The 25,082-nt window shown below is 46.4% G+C and overlaps 1 protein-coding gene and 1 non-coding gene across 3 annotated transcripts in view; both read left to right on the top strand.

Annotated features, from left to right (window-relative positions):
- The window catches only part of creb3l1 (cAMP responsive element binding protein 3-like 1), a 47,304-nt gene that overhangs the window by 16,921 nt on the left and 5,301 nt on the right, over window positions 1-25,082 (top strand). For both annotated transcript variants that reach the window (XM_007904825.2, XM_007904824.2), the window contains exons 2-10: window positions 6,772-6,979; window positions 15,537-15,700; window positions 17,421-17,490; window positions 18,687-18,844; window positions 19,016-19,165; window positions 20,095-20,153; window positions 21,392-21,460; window positions 23,431-23,530; window positions 24,030-24,156. In XM_007904825.2, the coding sequence (XP_007903016.1) occupies window positions 6,772-6,979; window positions 15,537-15,700; window positions 17,421-17,490; window positions 18,687-18,844; window positions 19,016-19,165; window positions 20,095-20,153; window positions 21,392-21,460; window positions 23,431-23,530; window positions 24,030-24,156 (1,105 nt within the window). The remainder of the gene's footprint in view (window positions 1-6,771; window positions 6,980-15,536; window positions 15,701-17,420; window positions 17,491-18,686; window positions 18,845-19,015; window positions 19,166-20,094; window positions 20,154-21,391; window positions 21,461-23,430; window positions 23,531-24,029; window positions 24,157-25,082) is intronic.
- trnag-ccc lies at window positions 12,222-12,299 on the top strand. Its single transcript has one exon. It is a non-coding gene; the product is annotated as a tRNA-Gly (tRNA).

The following is a 25,082-nucleotide window of genomic DNA, read 5'->3' on the forward strand; positions in this document are numbered from 1 at the left end:
GGCGGAGGACAGACTGCCATTGTTCCTCATGTTTGTGAAACGTAGAAAGCTTCCACCAGCTGCCGAGGCTCCTTGACATCATAGAGCGAGCGGTTCTGGCTGCTTAAAGCTGTTTGTGTGGTTGAGAATTCAAGCTGCGACTCAGCTTCAATTGTAATAAAATAATAATGAGCCTCGCGTTTGACACAGCGCCTTATCGCGTCTTCGAGAGGTCTCCCAGCGCTTCACGGGATGCAGTGTAAAGTGGACCGACTATGTATTTTTTTGGGGGGTTGAAACGAGGCAGCCAATTGCGCACAGCAGCGTCCCACAAACAGTCATGAGGGATTGAGGGATCAAATTGTTAGTATTATTATTTGAAGAGATTATTACCCTCGGAGGGTGCAGCGAACACCAACTTGCATTTACCTAATGCCCATTGCAATTTGGGTAGAATCTCAGAGCGCTTAACTGTGACACCGAGCCAGGGAGAGCGGAGAGCGGAGAGCAGAGGGATGGCGTGGTCAAAGAGGAAGTTATTCAGGTGTGACCTGAAGATGGATAAGGAGGGGGGCGCGCGGGGGCAAATGCACCACCACCCCATGGAACGGAGGTGAATACTCCAGGAATATCACGGATTGTGACACCTACTATGTCGGTCCAGTAGTTTACTAAGAGCCCGTTCTCGGAAACGCAGAGATAATTCCGAAAACTCTTCGGAAATAACGACAATAACTTGGATTCACACAGGAAGGAAGGAAGGAAGGAAGGAAGGTGGAGGGATAGCATTTTTATATGCAGAAAATTCGAGCTCTCATTGTCCCCCTCAATTAAACCCACGGAGGGATCACTGTGATTGCTCATAACGGGTAATTTTCCCAATAATCCAGGAATGTCTGTCGGCTCCACCGGAACCTCCAGATTGCCAGGGTGTCCAAATGGCCCACAGTAGGGATTTGTGTACAGAATGTTCTCTGGTAGGGTCAGACAGTTCCTGGTTTAAAATTATACTGTCTGTGGTCATCTTGTACAGTTTTATACCAGAAAATTAACCCCATAAAACAGCAGGATTCAATCACGCAAACCTCTTGCCAGGCTACGTTGATATATGAGCACAGCACGTAAGGATTCTTGCCCCCCCTTCCCCACCCATTTGTAGTGGGAGAAAATATTTTGATCTTCGTCTGGTCTCCAAATGGAAATTATTGTCTTAATAATAAATAATAATAATAATAATAATACTCCTTTCATTTGGCATAGCGTCTTATTGCCATACCAAATGAGACACTAGCCTGCATGGAGGTGCCCTAGATAAGTGCAAGTTGTTTGTGTTGTTGTTATCATGTCACTGAGACATCTCAAAGTGATTCACAGCATTTACTGTGAAACCAAGTGACTGTGTGCATTTGTAGGTGAATGTGGCAGCAAGTTGCGCGCAGACATGTCCCACACACAGCTATGAAACGAGTGACCCAATTTTATTTGGGCGATTATTGGCCAGGAGAAAGAATCTCCCTCCTCTATTTGACTAGTGCCACAGGATTTTTAATGTTCCATTATTTTCACAACCCGGTGATTTTATATGCACTGCAGATTGTTGTTATTATTATAAATAGTTATATATTGTTACAATAATTATTATTTGAGGGGCTGAATGGCCTACTCCGGTTCCTAGGCTCTTATGATTATTCTTCCCCCAGGTTCCATTAAAACTTCTCATTAAAACTCCAAGCAAGCAATTAAATAGAGGATTGGAATCTGTCGTAGTCCTTGTAGTTTCATCTTGAATAATACAGTATCAATAAACAAATATTTAGTCAAAAATGACAGAGGTGATCTCAATTGAAGTGCTCCAATCCTGCTGCTCCCAGTTGAGAGCTGCTAACTAAATGCAACACAGAGCACAGGTTGAACCTGAATAATGTTAACATTAAATTATAGGATTGTTTGCTCTCGTTTACACTTTGCAATAATAACAAAATAGTAATAATAATCATTGCAGTTGATACAGCGCCTTATTACGTCTTCGAGACGTCTTAAAGCGCTTCACAGAATATACTGTAAAGTGAATTGACTGTATATTTGTGGGCGAAATATGGCAGCCCATTGCGCACAGCAGCGTCCCACAGCCGTGGATGGAGTGACCAATTTATTATTATAATTTTTTAAAAAGAATTATTACCCTCGGAAAAGCAATCCGCAAAATGACTAACAACCGGGTTCCTACTTACGGCTACGTATATAGAGGCGTATGGAGTATGGAAACTTGTCCAATGTTTTGTCCTGTCCGGGAATCAAACCCAGATCTCTCGCTTGCGAGGCGAGTGCTCTAACCCTCGAGCTACAGGACTCCTCCTAATAAATCAGGAGGAAGACTGTTTTGGTAAGTAAGAATTAACTCTGGGCACAACAAGTCTTTGTTTCTTTTGGAAAACATCTGTAGCCAACTATTTGGTCTTAGAGGAGAAAATGGCACTGAAATACTGCCTTGGGTGTGTGTCACACTTAGGATACCTAGTTTCTGTTAGTCTCTGACCATTCGAGTGGGGTTTGGGCCTGGTTCAGGTGATTGACAAAAATTATCAGGGCCAACTTTCCGCAGAGACCTGTATTGAGGTTGTCCAGATATATTAATTCCGTTTGCCCATGCAAGGAGAGATTGTTCCAATCCCTGGTGTAGGGTTTGAGTGCAAGGTCACAGAAGGTAAATAGTTAGTGCTTGAAACCAAAATCGAGTTCAATGGTTTGAAAATTGTAGAGCATCAAAAGGAAATAACTTTTGTTCCTATCCTTATTACAGACGTTGTTTATAAAGCGCTATAAATAGAGATAATTATCCGGTGCCCTTTCATGGTTTAGGAGAAACTGCTCCATAACTGTGGGCTAGCCTTGCCCTAACCACAGATTAACTAGTTTGCAGGCGTTCAAACACTGTTGGGGGTGGCATGGTGGGTAAAGAATCATCACTAATGCACTGGTGGATTTTTCTGAGGTTGGGGATTAAGGCGTAATGACACGACAATTTAGAGGGAGCTTTACTCCTCATCTAACTCTAGTTGTACCTGACCCAAGAGTCCTGGGTGGGATGTCGTAGAGGGAGCTTTACTGTATTTCCAACTAACTTGTGCTTAATCTGAACTGGGAGTGTTTGATTGGTCGATGTAGAAGGAAATTGTGCTGAATTTAACCTAAGACCTGTATGACGTCTGAAGCCCTTTGGTAATCCTCTTACCGCTATTCTCCCTGTCCTCCACCCCTCCTTATGCCAAACTCTAGCTCAGGTCCAAATCCTTGGGGCCTCCTCCAGTGTGAAAGACGCCAACAAGTGTAATTTACTGTCGTTGTTTGGCATAGTGTAGAGGGAGTTTTGCTCCACATTTAACCAACGCTGTGTGGAGTTACATAGAGTGATACTATATGGAAACAAATTATTCGACAACTATTCCATACTGGTGCACAGATATATGTAAAATGGAAAGTTATGAGGTTGTCGCAAGTTAGACCCCAGCAATATCCCAATGCACACTCTGGTGTCCCCAAACCTTGGCTCTTGCCAACATCCCTCCAGAGAGAGAGTGCATGGCATTCCAGAGGAAGGCTCATGTTTAAGGTGGCATACATGGGATGCTCGATCCAGTTTGGATGCTCTTGAGCATGGTCATGGGTTTCCATAAGTCCCCATCCCTGCTTACCCCTCCATTCCTCTCTCTTACACCCCTCTATTCCCTCTCCTAGACATCTCTATTCCCTTCGCCTTCATCTACTGTGATGGGGCAATGTAATGCAAGCTTCACATCCAGCACATCCAGTCTGAGGAGATGTATTTGAGACTGATATTGTTTGCAGTCTGTGAAAAGGTTTCCTCTCTCTCCATCACAGATTCAGGTCGTATTGTAAGAACACAAAACCTACTTGAGCATAATATTAACATGGGTAACTGAACGTATTTTGACTACCAACTCTCCTGAACGTTCCACTTGCCGCCTATATAAATTCTCATCTGGTTGTAATTAACAGCTGGATTCATAATAGATTGTGACACTCGGTGCTTGACTTGGCATCATTTTCTTATTTCCATACCAAATCAATTGGAAACTCAAGCAATAAAATAAACTTTAAGAGCTGAAATTAAATATCCATAGATAAATAGGTCGACATCCCCGTGAAAATAGTTTATTGTAGTTTTTGGATTCATTCTATATTATTCAGCGCACAATGAAAATTATGTTTTATTATTGTAAAACAATGTATGCTTTAATATCATATTTACACTGACATTTTGATCTGATAAACCCAATGACTTCAACTGGATTCATTCAATGGTCCCTCTCTTTTTGAAAGCACTAATGAAGAATCTTCTCTCAATTCACTTTGTCCCAAAATACACCAAACACATCTGGAGTAACATTGGTAATGTGGTACATGACTGCTTGTCAGAAAGTTGGGTGAAATTTTTAACTACAAGCCCTCTTCCTTTCATTGTAGGGGGTATGGTAGAATGACCTGGCAAAAAATTGTCCTGCTTACCTAATTCCAGAGAGTATTAGGCACAGGTTGGGGAGATCCAAGGCGTTGGGAGAACCACAGAGTGTGCATTGGGGTAACTTCTGAATTTGAACCAGCTAAAACCAATTCAAAGCACAGTCTGGCCAATTTTTCGGCTGCTTGTCCGGCAAGGACTATCCTTCCCTTTAGGGCTTTGACTTGTGGGGTGAACAGGAGCGGAGCCTGAAGAGTCTCTGCCCCCAATGACTCTGAATTCAAGTCCTACCGATGAGCTGGGCTGTGCTGTCATCAGCAGTGAATGCCCTGGAATACTGCAATCCTGCCTGGCTCAGTAACTGGACGACTGAGATCACCACAGAGGGTTTAACCAAAGTCCCGTCTACCTGTCTAATGTGGGTGTTCGTAAAGCTTTTGCAGAAGTCTGTTGCTCCCAGTGTCCTAGCCAACAATCCAGATGAATTGTTCATTCACTTCATTGCTGTTTGTGGAGTCTTACCTGCACAGGTGGCTGTTGTGTTTGCCTTTACACACTCACTACATCTGACAGTAAGCACTTGTCGAGGGATTTGATATGCTTTGACATGATTAGGTGCTAAAAAAATGCAATATCTTGCTACAACTCCATTGTGTACCATGTTCACATAGGAACACATAATAATAATAATCCTTGACTTTGATACAGTGCCTTATCACATCATTTAGACATCTGAAAGCGCTTCTCAGAATATACTGTAAAGTGGATTGAAAGTGTATTTTGTGGGCGAAACGCACAGGAGCATAGGTCACTAGGACAAGCTTACTTACGTGCATCAGTAGCGTGATTTAAATATCCATTTCTACCAGTTGTGTACTGTACATTCTGTGCCTGAACTATGCTCACATTTGGTGTTTAATTGATTCTCTACTGGATTATGTCCACCTCAAACACACTGCACCCGGGTAATGATGTACGTAGACACAGCTGTGCCAAAAGGGAAAAGTGGAGGAGAGGTGAGTGTGAGAGGATTCTATTTGTCAGTTACTCTGTGGCTGGATTCAAAGTGACATGAACTTTTAATAGCTGATAATTAACTAATCTTTTGTTAGGCAACAAGTGACGTACGTTGTTTGACAGGTGCTTATTTATTAAGGATATCAATACAGGATATCCCGGTTAAACAACACCACTCGCTTCCCTATAGGGTGATACCAAAGGGTGGCTCAGTCATATAGCAATGATGCAACACTCGGCAAATGTCGCCTATTGTGATACAGATAAACATTTATGTTAAACTCCTGGCTTTCAATGGAAAAAGGAATTACAAGCACTTGACATACCTAATTCAGCTGTTCCCTCACCAGGTGGGTGTGTGTGTGTATGAGTCAGACCAAGGTAATTCATAAACACCCTATCTTGCTCGCTCACGCTCTCTCTACACACAACATATGGTTACTTCACAGTGCCTGGGTTAAAGGCACAGAATGGTAAATATACTTTGGTTTTGAAGCCGGATACAGTGGTTTGCAAGATCCTGGCAACTCCCTACCCTGTTCAGGAGTGATTTCCATAGATATATTGGCTGTTGGAGAAGGCACTTTGAACTGGACTAATTAAGGTTGGGGGATGGAGGAGAAATTAAGGCAGGCGTCTCAGCTTATTGAGAAGCAATACCTGATCCATATCACCAGCAAAACATTGGGCAAGTTTCCTTACTCCACTGTTTACCCAGTAGTAAATAGGAACCCGGTTGTTAGTCGATTGGCGGAGTGCTTTTCTGGGGGTAATAATTCTTTTACTTCAAATAAAAATAATAAACTGGCCACTTCAATCCACAGCTGTTTGTGGGGACGCTGCTATGCGCAATTGGCTACCGCGTTTCGTCCACATATACACGGCCAATTCACTTACAGTATATCCTGTGAAGCGCTTTGAGACGTCTCAAAGACATGATAAGGCACCGTATCAAATGCAAGGATTATTATTACATCCTCAGAGTTATTGGTTGCATGATTCCTTCCTTAACAACTTTTGCGTGCTGTGTATTAATTCTGATGCCAACAGCATTTCATTGCTAACAGATGCCCAGACAGGATTGGATAAAGAAGGCAGAGGGTCTAACAATAAAATTGGTTGCCAGATTCTGGGCGTCCTCTAGCTTTGATTGTTACAGGTGAAGTTGGGGGTTGCAACACTGCTGTAATTCTTGCCATCTATATCTGGAGTTGAGGTACAAATCAGCTAACATCTCATTTGCTGAATGGCCCAGCAAATTCTTATGTTCAATGACACTCTGCTTTCGCTTTCAGCATTTCTCAGAGAATCTGGATGACTTCTCAAATGAGCTCTTCAGCAGTTTCTTCGATGACCCGCTGCTGGCCGAGAAGAACCACCTGCTGGACATGGAGCTGGATCCGGCCACTCCAGACATCCAGGCCGAACACAGCTACTCACTGAGTGGGGACTCAGCCCCCCAGAGCCCACTCATGCCCATCAAGATGGACGAATACAGCAAAGGTAAGGGAGACTTGTTAGCTGTTAGCCATCATTGAAGCAATGTGAAAGTAGGTCCCTCTTCTCCACTGATCAGCATGGAAAGCCTAACATAAACAAGTCATGAGTACTTATGCAGCTAAGGTCAATTAGGAATGTCCAATGCACAGATCTTGTAGGGTTGAGGACACTGAAAGCCTAGCCTGTCAAATCCTGCAGTCATAATTCAAGACCTAATGCACAGCTAGCGCAGGTCGGGGCATAAATGTTTTGTTACATAAAATCCTAGATCCAGTGAGTAGAGCCACAGGTCTGTGGAGCACTGGAGGGCATTACAGGTCTAGTCAGTGCTAAGTTAGCAAATCTCAGTCAGAGCCTTACAATAGGCCTCAGAACTCACTGGGTCAGACTTGTCAGATTCAGTGCTATAACTAGTCTTACAGTACATTGTTAAAAGGGGAAGTTTTCATACATTGGGGAGTTCAGGGACAAACTGAGTTCATAGAGCCCTGAATACTCAATTTAAGTAAGTTCTCACACAGCGAGTTGTTGGGATCTGGAGTGCATTGCCTGAAAGGGCGGTGGAAGCTGATTCAATAACAACTTTTAAGGGAGAAGTAGATAACTATTTGGGGACGACAAGTTTGTAGGGCTATGGGGATAGAGCGGGGGAGTGGGATTGATTTGGAAGCTCTTTTCAAAGAGCCGGTACAGACCCGATGGGCCGAATGGCCTCCTTCTGTGCTGTATAATTCTATGATGCACAACCTGGCTGGTTATCTTCTCTTCTGTGGCTTACTGTGATATGCTTTTACTTTCTATATGAAACGGATTCAGCTGGGAGCAGTGAGATGATAAGGCCACGGTGACCTGCACTGGTGTAATTGTTCGTTTCTCGTTTAAGAACCCAGTAAAGTCGCCACAACTAGCAACTCGTCTGGAGAGAAATCCCCTTTTAAGAGGCAGACAATGAAACCGGGCAAGAAGGGAATTGGTGCTGGAGGCGACTGTATAAACTTGGTTTGTCTGTAGTCTCTGCACCAGCTGAATCACTGCTCTGAGTGGAAACAGATGCTGCTCTGGAACCAGTCATCATAGAGACGGAGTCCTTGGTTAACCCTTCACAAGCCTGCGAGAGCTTGTTTATACCAAAAAAAAGACGACAAACACTTTGCCAATTTTCAACTCTCCTGAAAGCATTGGAATTTTTTTTCTAATAATAATAATCCTTATTTTTATTGCATACAATTCCACAGGCGTCGGGGACTACACTTGAAAGGTTTAAGTTCAAATAGACCAAAAAATCTTCTTAGTGGGTCTTTCTCGTGTAGGCTCGCCCCAACGGTTATTATTCATCCTGATCTTTGACCAACTAATGGAAGGCTATTTGTCCAATCCTTCCCCACCTACTTCCCCCTAAGGGCAAGATCAATTAAAAATAATCCTTGCATTTGATACAGCGCCTTGTCACGTTTTCGAGACTCTCAAAGCACTTCACAGAATATACTGTATAGTGAATTGACTGTGTATTTTGTGGGCGAAATGCGGCAGCCGATCGCGCACAGCAGCGTCCCACAAACAGTCATGGATTGAGTGACCTAATTATTGTTTTTTTTTTGGAAGGACTTATTACCCCCGGAAAAGCAATCTGCGAATTGATTAAAAACCGGGTTCCTACTTACTGTTAGCTAAACAGAGGCTTGTTGGAGTTAGGAAACTTGCGCAACGTTTAGCTCTGCCCGGGAATCGAACCCGGGTCCTCTCGCTTGCGAAGTGAGTTCTGTAACCACTGAGTTACAGGACTCCTTCAGTAGTACTTTGCAGCTCCCAAGTACAGTGAATAAAATAACTGGTTCCAGACAGCGGATAAACATTCCCAAGTGTAGTGTCTGGAGATTTCCTGATCCCACAGTCTTCCCCGAGACAGCTCATCCAACCCACACACAATGGGTAGGAGCAAATGTCAACCAACAGACAGGGGAATGTAGCTCTGCCTCTGAGGTGACTCATCATCACCGATGAGCAAAATAAGCCGGGGTCTTAAGGGACTATAACAGGCAATTCACCGTCTTACAGCTTCTCAGACACTATGAAAATTCTTGACCGTTCTCTAAGCTGGTTAAGCACCGTATGGCATCCCTCTGAGATTGAGATTGAGATTGTTTCGCTAACGCAAACCTCAGATAACCAAACTACAGCCGGGTAAAAGCCAGGCAGGGTGAACGCAACACTACTCTCCCAGCCAAAATCTCACTAGGATCAAAGGGAACTTCAGGACACAGGCCAAGAAATTTCATGTGCCGAGTCCAGATGGAGGGTTACACACACACAGATGTTTCTTTTTCCATTGACTGTTTGTGTTAGTCACAGAAATTGGATTCAGACACATGGGTCAGTTCACACCAATGCATGTGCCAGAGCATCACGATCATTAACTAACTAAACTCCCTCCCCTCCCCCCGCGCCTTGCTTTACTCTCCAGGTAACATAGGTAAATAGTTGGCCGTTGTTCCAGTCTATCTGCCAGCAGGATGTGGCTTTGCCTGGACCAGGAAACAGATTCTTAAAGCAAATCCGTCCCTTTGAGACGAACCGACTGCAAGACCAATTCTTTCATAGAAGGTTATTTTGCTTTAAGAAAAAAAAAGTCACAATTCTTGAGGCTTTTAGTCGATAATAGTTTCTGATTTTTTTTCGAACACGAGTGGAATACGGTTGTGCAGTTCAGTGGAACTTGTGCACCTACTTGTATCATTTTTCTTGTGGTCAGATGGTGCCTGACACTTGCAGAAAGCCAATAAAAAGTTTAAGAATAACCAAACTAAAGTTCCCCACGTGCCAGCTACACAAGGAAGCTTGTGTAGAGCCTGTATCTAGAACGCAACGGGCACTCTCTGCCTGGTGGGACGCACACTGACCAAATTCCAGAGAGCGTTAGGCGCAGGTTAGCAAGAGCTAAAGCTTCGGTGTACTAGAGCGGGTGCAGCGGAAAAACAACCACAACAACTTGCATTTATACAGCGCCCTTTACCCTGGGTAGCGTCCCGGAGCGCTTCGCGGTGGCGGAGTCTGACAACAAGGCAGGGGGAGAGGGGGTGGCGGGGAGGTGACCATAAGCACGATCAAAAAAACAGCTTAATAATAATATAATAATCCTTGCATTTGATATTGGGCCTTACCACCCCTTCGAGACGTCTCAAAGCACTTCATGGAGCATACTGTAAAGTGTAGTGACTGTGTATTTTGTGGGTGAAACGCGGCAGCCAATTGTGCACAACAGTGTCCCACAAACAGTCACGTGAGTTTAACCAGCTGAAACTACATAGCTTAAGAGCACTATTTGGCAAGGTTCCTTTGGTTATCTATAAGTAGGATCACCCTAACCATGAGAGGCTTGGCTTGCAGGGTCTGAGTGGAAAGAATCCCTGCTCCCAGTGACTGATCTGCCACTTCAGGTTGCACTGATGAGCCAGGCTGGGCTGTGCCGTCATCAGCGGTGCCCTGAAATACTATGGACCTATCTGGCTCAGGAACTGGTCTACCGAGACCACTACAGAGAACAGACTCGATGCTGACATTCCTTTGCCAAGCTCATCACATTGGGCCCAGTTGATCTCCAACGAGACTCCACTTACTTTTCCACCCTCCTGCCCCACCCGATCAGCTTCCCCTATTAGCTAGAAGACCTGGGTTCAATTCCCGGGCAGGGCGAAACGTTGGGAAAGTTTCCTTACTCGACAAGCCTCTGTTTACCCAGAAGTATGTAGGAACCTGGTCGTTAGTCGATTGGTCATCCTCACCTACAAGGCCATTCACGGCCTCGCTTCCTCCTACCTCTCCGACCTACTACCCCCCTACTACCTGCCTGTACCCCCCGTTCCTCTGGCTCCGGTCTGCTCCACATCGTCCGCCCCAACTGGGCCTTCAGCCTCTCAGCTCCGAGGCTCTGGAACTCCATCCCCCAGTGCCTTCGCCGCTTCCTCCCTTTCCTCCTTCAAGACCGGTCTCAAGACCTTTCTCTTTGACCGTGCATTCAGCTCCCCTCTCGACTCTCTACCCCCTCCTCGCTCCGTCCCTTGCATCCCCTCGCCCTGACCATTTCCCCCCTCCTCTCTCCCTCCCTTCCCTCACCCTGACCATTTCCCCCCTGCTCAGGTCCTGACCCAACTGTCCAGCGCCTTGGGACGTCCTCCCGACGTGAAAGGCGCTCTATAAATGGAATCTTGTTGTTGTTGTGTTGTTGCTTCTCCGGAGGTAATAATCCCTTCAAAAGAAAAATAAATAATAATTTGGTCACTCAATCCATGACTATTTGTGGGTAATTGGCTGCCACGTTTCGCCCACAAAATATAGTCAATTCACTTTACAGTATATTCTACGAAGAGCTTTGAGACGCCTTGAAGACGAGATAAGGCGCGATATCAAATATAAGGATGATTATGATTATTAATAATAGATCCAGTACCCCAAACTGCTCACAAAATGTGAACCAGCTTCTTAACCCATTTCCCTGGCAAGTCTCCTCAACCAATTTACACTATTCCAATTGATTGTGTTTTTAAAGGAGCGAGGGGAGGAGTGACTCTTAGGAATTCTATTTGGTCTTCACGATGGATAAAGATCAAAAAAGCCTATAAAACAGTCAGACAGGTACTAATGAGGCTGCCTTGTGCTGCGACTCTGATTCATCATCTATAATGAGCCTGTAAGCACAGCGTGAGGGGAGCATGGCTACCGCGGAGACTGGAAGTGTAAAGCACGGGAACTGACCACTGCAAAAGCAGCACCTGCACATGGAAATGGCGACTGTAGTCTGTCAGAGAAGCAGGTCCCTTGCAGCTCTCCCCAATTTCTAATTTCTCTTTGCAAACGCAATGTGGCCGCCACCGTACGGCCCCCAAAGCACCCAGTCAATCCACTTTACAGTGTATCTTGGGAAGCACTTTAAGATGTTGTGATAAGGCATCAAATGCAAGGATTATTACGGTGATGGTGATGATCCGGTAGTAATACTTGTTTCACAGATACAAGGAAGTAAGGTATCTTTTTGCCCTTCTCTCCATCAGGCTTTTGAGTCAAGTCTTCCTTGTGCCGGGCTAAGCTTTCACAGCGAGTTTACTGTTCAGGCTCACTCACGAATAGTAGTCAAGGAGCCCTTCAGCAGGACAATGGGTCAGAGCATTGATATTCCACCTGCAAGTAGACAACCACACAGGGCAGAGGTGCTGGAGAGAATAAAGGAGTGAACAAGCTTATCGAGAAAGTGTTCTAACCCTGTAGCTCAGCGGTTAGAGCACTCGCCCCCCAAGCGAGAGGACCTGGGTTCCAATCCCGGGCAGGGAAATCACTGGGCAAGTTTCCTTACTCCACTGTTTACCCAGCAGTAAGTAGGAACACGGCTGTTAGTCGATTGGCGGATCGCTTTTCTGGGGGTAATAAACCCTTCACAAAATAAATAGTAATATTAATAACTTGGTCACTCAATCCACGACTGTTTGTGGGACGCTGCTGTGCGCAATTGGCTGCCGTGTTTGGCCCAGAAATTTTACAGTCAATTCACTTTACAGTATATTCTGTGAAGCGCTTTGAGACGTCTCAAAGACGGGATAAGGCGCTGTGTCATGTTGAAGGATTATTATTATTATTATAATAAGCTGCTCAGGATACACCATATTTGCTTCTAGACTCTTATGTACAATCCCTGTGCATTGTTCTGTGTTTAATGCAATCTGTCCTGTGTCATATATTCCAGGCAGTTTGTTTTAGTGCTCGTTTTAACGGCCTTGAAAATGCTGAGTGGACCCAGGAACCTGCCTTCAAATCCGAAGTCAAGTTCTCAGCTAGCTAGGCCAACTGACGGCCGGCGGGCCACTTTCGGCCCGTGAGCCGATTTCATCTGGTTCCTCCCTCCATTTCATCTGGCCCGCCCGCTCCCTCCATAAATGCTATGTCTCTGGAAGGGAAGCCCCAAAACGCCCACAGACATTTCTCCAACAGGGCACCTGGCCCTCAGGAGCCAAAAAGTTGGACCATCCTGCCCTGGGCTATCAGGATGCCCCTCCTTTGGCTGTTTGGGCCACTTTAGAATCCAATGACTCCGCTGAACCTGCTATGAGATTGTAGTTTTTAAACCAAGTACTTCCGCAGCTACACTTTGACAGCAGTTGGAGCTCGCACAGAGGCAAGAGGGGAGAGAGAACAAAGGTTACGTTACACTGAAGCTCCCGCTGAGATGTTGCTGGGTATTTAAAGCACGGGAGTGATCTTTAAGTCCACTAATTACATTGTCAAGTCCAGATGGGCACATTCCTCATCTCAGGAATCTCTCTGATGCCAGTCTGCGCTCCCACACTGGTTCCCTTAATTATTCCAACTAACAAGGAGCAGCGCTGCACAAGTCTGGTGGAAACATGTCTGTGCCAGGTATTTCCTTTTATCCTACAGTAATTCTGCTCCTTTACAATTAAAGAGCGAGTCAACACACTCTTTTTTAAAAAAAGATTCAGATAATCAACCATATTGTGGAGTCCTATAGCGTATTGGTTAGAGCCCTCGCAAGCGAGAGGACCCGGGTTTGATTTCCGGGCGGGGCGAAACCTTGGCCAAGTTTCCTTCCTCCACGCACCTTTGCTTACCTTAGCGGCACGTAGGAACACGGTTGTTAGTTGATTGACCGATCGCTTTCCGGAGGGTAATAATCCCTCTCAAAAAAAAAAAAAAATTTGGTCACTCAAACCACAACTGCGCATTGAGTAACCGTTGCTGGATGAGTTTGTTAGTGGGAACCGTTGGGTCCAATTGGCTGCCACGTTTTGCCCACAAATACACAGTCATTACACTTTACAGTATATTCTGTGAAGCGCTTTGAGAAGTCTCGATGATATGATGATGTGCTATATCAAATGCACGGAACCTGCTATGAGATTGTATTATTATTATTATTATTATTATTATTACCCGAACTGTTGCTGAGAGTTCAATCTATTCAGGGATGAATGTAGGTCCAGTCTAGCTGTGCTGTTCACAGGCAATCTGCTGCCCTTGTAATAATAATAATAATAATAATAATAATAATTCTTGCATTTGATATAGCGCTTTTCACGTCTTCTAGACGTCTCAAAGCGCTTCAATTATATTGAATATATATTGAATTCAATTATATTGAATAAAATTATATTGGGTACGTCCTGTTCCAGGGGTAGAGTTTCATGCTGGCTTTCCTTTGAAATCGGGCAGTTGGTCTTTTAAAACTTTTTATAAGATTTCCTGGTGTTAAGCATTCAAGAAATCAAGTGAACAAGTAGCAAAGCGGGAAATCTTAGGAGGGGGTTATGTACGACAATGAGGAGAGTGTTAAATTAATTCCAGAAAGGGTGCATAATTTTACAGCATTTCAAGATGGTTACATATACCATAAAACTATTATACTGTGAACTCCTGTAGCTCAGTGGTTAGAGCACTCGCCTCGCAAGCGAGAGATCTGGGTTCGATTCCCGGGCAGGGCGAGACGGTGGGCAAGTTTCCTTACTACACACGCCTCTGTTTACCTCGGAGTAAGTAGGAACCCGGTTGTTAGTCGATTGGCAGCTCGCTTTTCCGGGGATAGCAATCCCTCAAAGAAGAAAAAATAATAAATTGGTCACTCAATCCACGGCTCTTTGTGGGACGCTGCTGTGCGCGATTGGCTGCCGCGTTTCGCCCACAAAATATACAGTCAATTCACTTTGCAGCGCATTCTGTGAAGCGCTTTGAGACATCTCGAAGACGTGAAAAGCGCCCTATCAAACGCAAGGGTTATAATTATGATTAAAAACATAAATCTTTCCGTGCAAGTCACAGAGCAGCAGAAAAGGCAGTAAAAATACGACCCTCAAAGAATTTCAGAGCAGCAGTCTGTCAATCGAGGCAAACGTTCAATCCACGACTGTTTGTGGGACGCTGCTGTGCGCAATTGGGCTGCCACATTCCTCCCACGGTCACAATATACGGTCACTCCACTTTACAATATATCCTGTGAAGCGCTTTGAGACGTCTCGAAGACGTGATAAGGCGCTGTATCAAATGCAAAGATTGCTGTTGTTGCTATTGCTATTATTATTATTATTATGTTGGGTGAACGAAACATTCAGCTATTTCCAAATCAATGAAGTAACTGATGTGCTGTTTTGCTATTTAAAGTCGGCTTCCTCCTTGTAAATGTGAAATGCAAAGTTTGCTCGGGTTAGCCAACAGCACATTACGTCCCAATATTAATAGCGTGCAGACATCACCTGATCGAGCCAGGAGACAGCATTCATCACCGAACGCTGAAACCAATACCTGTTCGTAATCGAGCTGGAATAAAGGAATTATTTCAGGAAGAGTCTGGTACCTTAACAAGAGTTAGAAGTCACATAAACCTTGAGTATGGCTGTTGTCTATTTGACTGCATGAGTCACCCACTTTCTGCTCTTCCGAGGGTGAATGACTCCTGGAGTGTGGCTTCTGTTGTGATAAGGATCCTAATTCCCCTCCCCACCCCCTCCCCCAACTCCCCACTCCTTTCTCAGTATTTAACCCATCCTTTCCTTCTTTCTTCCAGATACCGATGGTGGAATTTGGTCATTGGGACCAGACTTGACGAGCATCATGATCAAGCAGGAGCCAAACTTACTGTCTGACCCCTCCACGATGTCGTCCTTGACCCAGATCGGATCTCCCTCCGAGCAACAGTCGACCTCCACTGCATTGTCAGCAGAGGAGCCAGTGAGTATTCAACATGGTGGTGGCGCTGAGTGAGAGGGGCGTTGGGAGCAGACGGACGGACGATAGCTTGCATTTATATAGCGCCCCTCACGCAGGGTGGGTTCCGTTCCAGAGCGCTTGACTGTGACGGAGCCCGCCCAAGAGTGGGGGGGGGGGAGTGACTGTAGTACTGTCGAAGAGGAAGGTCTGAAGATGGGGAAGGAGGGGGCGAGTCGGAGGGATAGAGGGAGAGTGTTCCAGGGGCGTAGAGGCTGAAAGCTCGGCCACTGATGGTGGAGGAGGGGGGACAAGCAGGAGGCCGGATCCAGTCGAGCGGAGGCAGCGGGTAGCGGGTTGGCAGGGGGTAAGCAGGTCGGAGAGAGGTAGGGAGGTGCCAGGCTGTGAAGGGATTTGAAGACGATTTGAGAGGATCTTGAAATGGATCTGTTTGGTGATCGGGAGCCAGTGGAGCCTGGCGAGGACCGGGGTGTTGGGGGGACGGAGTTTAGTGCGAGTCAAGATCTCATAATCAAAGGCAATGCCTCTGTTAGTAATTTGCTCAGGGTTATTCTATTCATTGATTCAAATGCAGTTTAGGGAAAAGTTTTTTTTAGAAATAAATGGAATTAAACGTGCGTATATTGTGTCTTTAGGGAGTGTAGTGCAAATGAATTATACTTGTCATGGTCTTGTAAATTGTTCCTGTGAGTCACTTAGACACGATCCAGTCAAACCAGTACTTTTTGATTTCCTCATAAGATGGAGTGAGAGATATGATGATGAACAGCAACAACACAACAATAAATGTCATTTACACGGTGCCTTTCATGTCGGGAGGACGTCCCAAGGCGCTGGACAGTCAGGGATTTGGACCTGAGAAGGGGGGTGGGATCAGGAGGGGTGGCGGGCAGGGAGAGTGGGGGTAGGAGGGTAGGGGTGGGAGGATGGAAGTAGGAGGGTGGAGGGGGTAACAGGGTGACCGAAGACTGAAACCCTGAGCTCCCCCTGTATCTCTTCCTAGAGAGGATTGAGAGACCAGGTTTATAGAATTATACAGCATAGAAGGAGGCCATTCGGCCCACGGTGTCTGTCTTTGAAAAGAGCTTCCAAATCAACCCCACTCCTCCTCTCTCTCCCCATAGCCCCGATCAACCCCACCCCCGCTCTCTCCCCATAGCCCTAATCAACCCCACCCCCGCTCTCTCCCCATAGCCCCGATCAACCCCACTCCCCCGCTCTCTCCCCATAGCCCTGATCAACCCCACTCCCTGCTCTCTCCCCACAGCCCTGATCAACCCCACTCCCCGCTCTCTCTCCATAGCCCTGATCAACCTCACTCCCCCGCGTTCTCTCCCCATAGCCCCGCAAACTTATCCTCCCCAATTAATTATCCAAGCAAGCCATCAGTATGACATTTTACCAACACAAGCAGATAGGCAGAGTCCTGTATCTTACAGTGCTCACCTCGCAAGCGAGAGGACCTGGGTTCGATTCCCGGGCAGGGCAAAATTTAGGCAAGTTTCCTTATCCACACACCTCCACGCTGCTGTGCCCAAGATTGTTCAGTGGGTTCACTTCATATTCCGAGATGACTCGAAGACGTGACAAGGCGCTGTATCAAATACCAGGATTATTATTACAATAATTTACATAAAGAAATGATTTGCTGCCGTCAAGCTCTGCTCTTCGTCAGCTTGTACCTTTACCGTCTGAACAGCTTCACTGCTTTGCTTTCTCGCAGATCCAGACAGAACCGCCTCAAATCAAAACGGAGCCCAAAGATTTCAACCAGTTGCTCAGCGTCCCAGCAGGTAGGAAGCCGGGGGGAAGATAGGCATCAAACGGTCACTGACGCTCAGCTCAGTACGATTTAGATGTCGGGAATATATCTCAAAACGTTTGGCAATCCTGGCTGGGCATCTGGGCTGAAGGCTGGGGGGCTGGTTGGGGGGGGGAAAGGGGAAAGATGACCAAAAGCGCAGTCGAAGAGGTATGTTTTGAGACGGGCCTTGAATAAGGGGAGAGAGAGAGAGAGAGAGAGAGATCGAAGAGACTCTGTGATGGAGTTCCAGAGAGCAGGGGCAGAATGGATAAAAGCCCCTTCTGTGGGAAGGTTAGGGTTGGGGACGTTAAGCAGACCAGTAAAGATCCCATGATCTTGCGTACAATTCAGTCTCAGCTGAAACTACAAACCTTATTATCCTTATTGTCCTTATTGTGCTTGTTAGACACCGGGAAACACGGCAGCGCTTGTTCTTTAGGCCCAGTAAAAGTCCAATAAATATTGGGCTTCTTTAACAAAGAAAATTGATGGCAAGACGGTTTAACTGGCTTCTTACCGTCACGTGTGGCGTAAGTGAAACATACCACATGGAAGAACAATCAGACTTCCACTCAGGAGGAACTCAGTGAGAAAATAGGAGTTTACTCGGCGAAAGAAGACCGAGGTCCATCTAGTTCGCCTTCTTGACAGTTCGTGTCCCAATGTATGGATGAGATCTTTCCAACTGATTCCTCTCATGAGTGTGGTCACTCTGGGTGTTCCCTGCATCGTGGAGTCTGTAGTATGTTGGTTAGAGCACTCGCCTCGCAAACGAGAGGTGGTGGGTTTGAATCCCAGGCAGGGCGAGACATTAGGCAAGTTTCCTTACTCCACGCTTCTGCTTACCCAGCAGTAAGTAGGGCCCGGTTGTTAGTCGACTGGCGGATTGCCTTCCGGTGGTAATGATAATAATTTGGTCACTCAATCCACGACTGTTTGTGTTCGCAATTGGCTGCCGCGTTTCACCCACAAAATATACAGTCAATTCACTTTACACTATATTCTCTGAAGCGCTTTGAGACGTCTCGAAGACGTGCTAAGGCGTTATACGAAATGCAAGGATCATTATTAATGATGTTATTATTGTTATCATTATTTTGTTATTATTATTCTGTTGTTTAACCTCTGTTGGGATTTGTGGTGACTGAGAAGCCTGATTCGTGTTTCCTTCCTGTTTCCCACCAGATGAGATGGTGCAATTGCCTCCGACACCTCCCAGCAGCCACAGCAGTGACAGCGATGGCTCCCAGAGTCCCAGGTCCCTCCCTCCCTCCAGCCCGGCCCGGCCTCAACCTCGTTCGTCCAGTGCCATTTCCTCATCTCCTCTTCTTACAGCTCCTCACGTATGGAGAATGAACTACTTATACCTTTGATAGCGCTTGAGAGCAGCGTAATCGCGTTGGCCTGGGTGGACAGGGTGAGGGTGTGTGTGGGGGGGTGGTTGGGGGCAGGGGGATATGAATCCATCAGTAATTGTAGGAGCACAAATCTGAGGGCCTGTCTGTGCATTACAGAAGCTGCAGGGCACGTCAGGCCCGCTGATTCTCACTGAGGAGGAGAAGCGGACCCTCATCGCCGAGGGGTACCCCATCCCCAACAAGCTGCCCCTCACAAAGGCCGAGGAGAAAGCACTGAAGCGAGTCCGCAGAAAGATCAAGAATAAGGTACAGTCCAAATGAAGACAGTTGTGGAGATTTCCGTGTCACCTCTGCCTTTCCCCGGGGTTTATTATTGCCCGACTCCACTGACTTCCCATTACACAGAGGATATAGTTCAAGATCTTGGTCCACACCTTCAAAGCCCTCCATGGTCTTGCTCCCCTCCTACCTCTGTGACCTCCTGAGCCTGTACCATCCTGTTCGCTTCCTCCGCTCAGCGGGCTCCGGCCTGCTTCACACTCCCCCCCACACTTCGCTCGCTCGCTCCATCATTGGCAGACAGGCCTTCAGCCACTCTGCTCCATCCTCTGGAACTCCATCCCGCAGTCCCTCCACCTCGCCCTCCCTTGCCTCCTTCAAGACCCATCTCAAGACCCTCCTCTTTGACCGTAAGTTCCCCTTCCCCTCCCCGGATCCCGTCAGCTTTGGAATGTGCCATCAGTGACGGGCTCAAACCTAGATAAAAGCATCCTTGATGGTGTTGAAAGGGACGTTACAGTCACTGTTATAAGTCAGAGTTCAATTGGCCCTCAGGGTTTATTGCAGCAACTTGGCTCAGTTTTGTAGCATTCTCCCACTTGGGTCAGAGGTCAAGACCAATAGCACTTTGAGATGTGATAAGGTGCTATATTACTATACAGAGCTTCTCACACAGAGTAGCATCTCAGACACTCCCAACGCAGTGTGGTCAGAATACCTTTCCTTTCAATGTAATGTTAAACCAATGCTCCTTCTCCCTGGTCAGGTATCCTGATGATATCGGTACAGAGAAGGAGGTTTTCCTTGGTGTTCTGATAAATTGGTTGTTTGACCTACAAAAAACAGGCGCTTTCACATTCAATGAGAATTCCCCGTATTATAGCTGCTGTAAAAGTGCAGGGATTGTGATCTGCTTGTTATTATCTGCTCTGTAATGTGACTATCGTTCAATGCAGATTTCTGCCCAGGAGAGTCGGAGGAAGAAGAAGGAATATGTGGACAGTCTCGAGAAAAAGTGAGTGTGAAGTTGCTGAAGGTTCACTACAACTACAGCTTGCATTTGTACAGGGCCCCTCATTCAGGATAGCGTCTCTGAGCACTTAACAGTGACGGAGCCGGTGGGAGGTGGAGGTGCCCTTAGACACGGTCAAGTAGGAAGGTCTTCAGGCGTGACCTGAAGAGGGGGAAGGAGGGAGCAAGGCGGAGGGAGCAAGGCAGAGGGATAAAGGGAGAGTGGTCCAGAGTTTCAGGGCGTACCTTCCACTGACTTGAGCTTGACGATCAGTCTTGTCAAGTGTAACGTTTAGGGTTTTCCTACCAGAAATGTATTTACAGTATTTTACCCTAATTCCCTGGATATTACTCTGCCAACCGGTCGATGCCGCCGAGCAGACAGGGTTTCGCACGTGCTCAATAAAAACAAAGAGGAGCGGTATTTACCGCAGTTTAAACAAAAACGGATATATTTTTATTTCCAGATGCAGGAAATGTGCATTGGGCTGTGTTATCAATTGGGCTGAACAGTTCAATCAGTCCTTCCTCTGGTCTCTTTCGACGTGCTTGACAGCGCCACCTAGTGGAGCATCCCTCCCCTCACACACACACCCCCGCAGCCCCCCCCCCACCACCCCCACTCCCCGCCGGGTCTACTCTGTCATATTGGTACCTGTGTCATGTGTGACCCGCGAGTGAGTTTTAATTATAATTTGAAATAGCGCCTTATCACGCCTTCGAGTCGTCTCAAAGCGCTTCACAGAATGTGCTGTAAAGTGAAGTGACCGTATATATTTTGTGGGCGAAACGCGGCAGCCAATTAATTGCGCACAGAAGTGTCCCCACAAACAGTCGTCGTGGATTGAAGGGACCAAATTATTATTATTATTATTATTTCATTATTTTATATTTTTGGTGGGGTTATTACAACCCCCGGAAAAGCGTCGCAAACACAGTTTGTGTTGGGAGGGAGAGCTTGACTTGCTTACCTACCAGCAAACAGGTTGGTTAGACGATTGGCGGATCGCTTTTGGGGGTAATAATCCTTTTTAGAAAATAATAATAATAATAATTTGGTCACCCAATCTACGACTGAGGAAGATTATTATTATTTTTCTGCATCTGACCTGTTGTACCTGACCTGTGTGAGATGGATGAGGGCTGTGGGAAGCTATTACCCAGAGCGGTGATATCCTGTTTGAGTGAACAGGAGCTGTGTGTGCAGCATGTGATGAGGTTATTGGATTTGTTTCGTTACAGGGTGGAGACGTACACCTCGGAAAACAATGAGCTGTGGAAAAAAGTGGAGACTCTGGAGAACGCAAATAGGTAAGGCAGGAGTTTAAGTGTATCCTGGAACACGTTCTATGTGCCAGTGAGTAACCTCAGCCCAGCGTGTGCAAAATTACCCAAGTAGGTTTATCCCTCTCTAGACTTCATCCTCTCCTCCCTGCACAAGTCATGGATAGAAGATGCCTTTCAGATCCGAGTCGTTGGGATCTGAAACGCATTGGCCTGAAAGGCTGGTGGAAGCCGATTTGATAATAACTTTTAAGAGAGAAGCAGATAATTATTTGGGGAGCACAAGTTTGCAGGGCTATGGGGAAGAGGGAGGAGGAGTGGGGTTAATTTGGACAGCTCTTTTCAAAGAGCTGGTACAGACCCGATGGGCTGAATGGCCTCTTTCTGTGCTGTATAATTCTATGATTCTAAAACACTCCGCCCCAGCAGAAAGACTTAGGCTTAACATTTCGTCAAAATAGCACTCTGCGCTACCTTGGCAAACTACCCATTTTTCTTGGTTTAGACTGCAGCATTTACCCCCAACGCACACTCTGGGGTTCCTCCAATCCTTGGCTCTTGCCAACCTACGTCTAATACTCTCCGGAATTAGGTAAGCAGGATGCATCCCTCCAGGGAGAGAGAGAGAGAGTGCGTATTCCATTCCGGCAATCTACTCTGGGATGTCCAGGTGTAGGTGGGATGAGTGGAATACTCAGCTCAGTTTGGAGACTCTTAAACACTGTGATGGGTTTCCGCGTGTGTCAGACACCTGGATGGGCTCAAAAAAATGTATCAGCCTTGAACTTAAGTCCTGACGTGGAAAGTAGGAGAGATGGAAATTGGACGAGAGGAGGGGAGAGAAATTAGAAATATGATTGACAATTTGTGTTTAAAGGTAACGTCTTTCTCTCTCCCCCTCATTAAAGCAGAGTTTAATCTCAGATTCATTACCTGAAGTCCAGGATACATTAGTAGGTTTGGAGTTCAACACTTTGCTGGGTTACAGTGCCCTCTACCGGCCACACTCTGCACCTCAGAACAGCATCAAACACTTTCCGCAGTTCATGAGATGCTGACTTTCTACGAACAAGTTTTTTGTTAAATTGAAAGCTTAAATGGAGGTCAGTAGTGCAGTACTGTTGGGCATCAACCTCACGGCTGTGTGTCTGTGTAAAATGGCCCCTGAGTTTTGCCTACAAGAACAATCACTTGACAGTTTGAGACGTTAGGGACATGAGTTGGCTTCTGTGCTGGGACATAACCGTCCCCAATGAGCTCAGTTTGGGAGACTAGTCCCTGGTCCATTGTGAGGTCGGGGTTGTCTCCTCTGGTTTTGAAGGAGCTCCTCAAACATGTCCAAACTGGGATAAAACGGTTTTCAATCTGTTGCAATTCCTGGGACTTGAACCATGTGGACAACGAGGAAGGAAGTGGGATTGAGCGCCTGAGAGAGGTGATGTCTCTGAGCTCAACAACAACAACAAATGAATTTACGCAGCACCTTTCACATCAGTGGGATGTCCCAAGGTCCTGGACAGTCAGGGATTCGGACCTGAGCTGGGGATTAGGATCAGAAGGGATGAGTGGAGGGCAGGGAGGGTCGGGGGTAGGAGGTTGACCATAGCCGCGGTCGAAGAGGAGGGTCTTGAGACGGGCCTTGAAGGAGGAGGGGGAGGGAGCAAGGCCGAGGGAACGTGAGATGGAGTTCCAAAGGGTGGGTGGGGGTGGGGGTGAGAGGTTGAAGGACTGACCACCGATGGTGGGGCGGGCTGGGCAGGGGGACAAGCCAGAGCCCGCTGAGCGGAGCGAGCGAGAAGGTCAACCTGAAAGAGGTACAGTTGGCACTGAAGGGTGAATTCTCTCTCTCTCTACGTTCACCCAGAAACCGACACAGTCACTGCACTTGACAGTATATCCCGTGTCAGCGCTTTGTGACACCCTCCTGACGTGAAAGGTGTTATACCAAATCTAAGGCTTATTATTATTATTATTAATACATCCTCCATCTGTTTCAGGACCCTGCTGCAACAGTTACAGAAGCTGCAAGCAATGGTGGCCGGAAAGGTGACCCGACAATGCAGAATGGCATCAACGCAGACGGGAACCTGCCTGATGGTAAGAGCCAGACTCAAAAGAGGGACGAACAACATCGACTGACTTCAGTGAACAGACACATCCTGGGGCAGTGATGCCTTGGAAAGAGTGGGAGAATATGAGACCGGTCGAATCAATCAGCCTGGTTTAAGGGCTTATACATTCTAGGAAGAAGGGAAGACTCGAGAAAATGGAGTAATAACACAAAGTAATTTTGACCTACGTCAGGGGTGGGGGCGGGGTATGTCCAACCTTCTGGCTGCTGGGGCTTGATGGCCTATTTGAGGAACGTCATTGAGCAATATTTTGGTGGATCCCTTCCAGAGACGTTACACAACATAACACTTACTGGTTGTGGAGGGAGTGGGTGAAATGGAAGAGGGTTGGGGAGGAGGGGATGAAATTGGTCCATGAGCCAGTTGGATCATTCTGCGACCTTTCTATCTATCACTAGTGGGGGTTTGACAAGGAGCCCATGTTTCTTGCAATGAGTTCCTCAGGGTTTGTTCCCTTGTTTTAGGTCGTGGCTGTCTGTTTCATTCTGGTCCTGGGCTCCTTCATGCCCTGCCTTCCAGAATTTTCTTCAGTGTCTCAGACGGTGAAGGCTACTCCCCTCTCTGCCGCTGACGTCTACACCACCAGCCAGAGTAAGTGCCGTTCGCTCCTCTCTCACTGTCGCCCTCTCTCAGCGCTGCACTCGCCTGCACCTTAAAGGCCTTCAATTCACTTCTAAAGGACCGATTGGAGTCCTGTAGCTCAGTGGTTAGAGCCCTCACCTCGCAAGCGAGAGGACCTGGGTTTGATTCCCGGGCAGGATGAAATGTTGGGCAAGTTTCCTCTGTTTACCCAGCAGTAAGTAAAAACCCGGGGGTAATAATTCCATCAAGATAATAATAATTCGGTCACTCAGTGCACGACTGTTTGTGGGACGCTGCTGTGCACAATTGGCTGCCGCGTTTCGCCCACAAAATACACAGTCACTCCACTTCGCAGTATATCTTGTGAAGCGCTTTGAGACGTCTCGAAGACGTGATAAGGCGCTGTTTCAAATGCAAGGATTAATATTATTATTATTGACTCCACTTGTTGTGAGCAAGTTGAAAGTTTGCTGTAAAATTACTGACCAGTGAGATTATGTAACAACCTACTGTATGTTTAGCAGTTTCCCTGTGTTGGCCTTTTCTATGGTCCTGTAAAATGTAGAGTCATGGCTTCCAAAGCCTGTTAATACACACCCTGCATTTTCTACACCTCGTTACTGTTTCTTGTTCAACATTCCCATTTATCCACATTCAAATTCATGCTCTAAATTGCTCCAGATCTTCCCGGAAGCTATTTATGCCCCTCTTTATTATTCACCTGCCCACATACCTCAGTATCATCAGCGTGTTGTATAACATTATACTCCTCCGTGTCTTTTAATAATATTCTCTATAATAATTCTGCTGGTGTGGTCCTACTCAGTGACAAGAGGCTTTTCAAATAATGTGTGGTTGGCCAATGCAATTTGCACCATTGATGTGACCTGATTCCGCACTGAAGTAATTGTGACATAACCACCACAAAACTATTA

The sequence above is a fragment of the Callorhinchus milii genome, unplaced genomic scaffold (assembly GCF_018977255.1).
Source record: "Callorhinchus milii isolate IMCB2004 unplaced genomic scaffold, IMCB_Cmil_1.0 Scaffold17, whole genome shotgun sequence".
Classification (NCBI taxonomy): Eukaryota; Metazoa; Chordata; class Chondrichthyes; order Chimaeriformes; family Callorhinchidae; genus Callorhinchus; species Callorhinchus milii.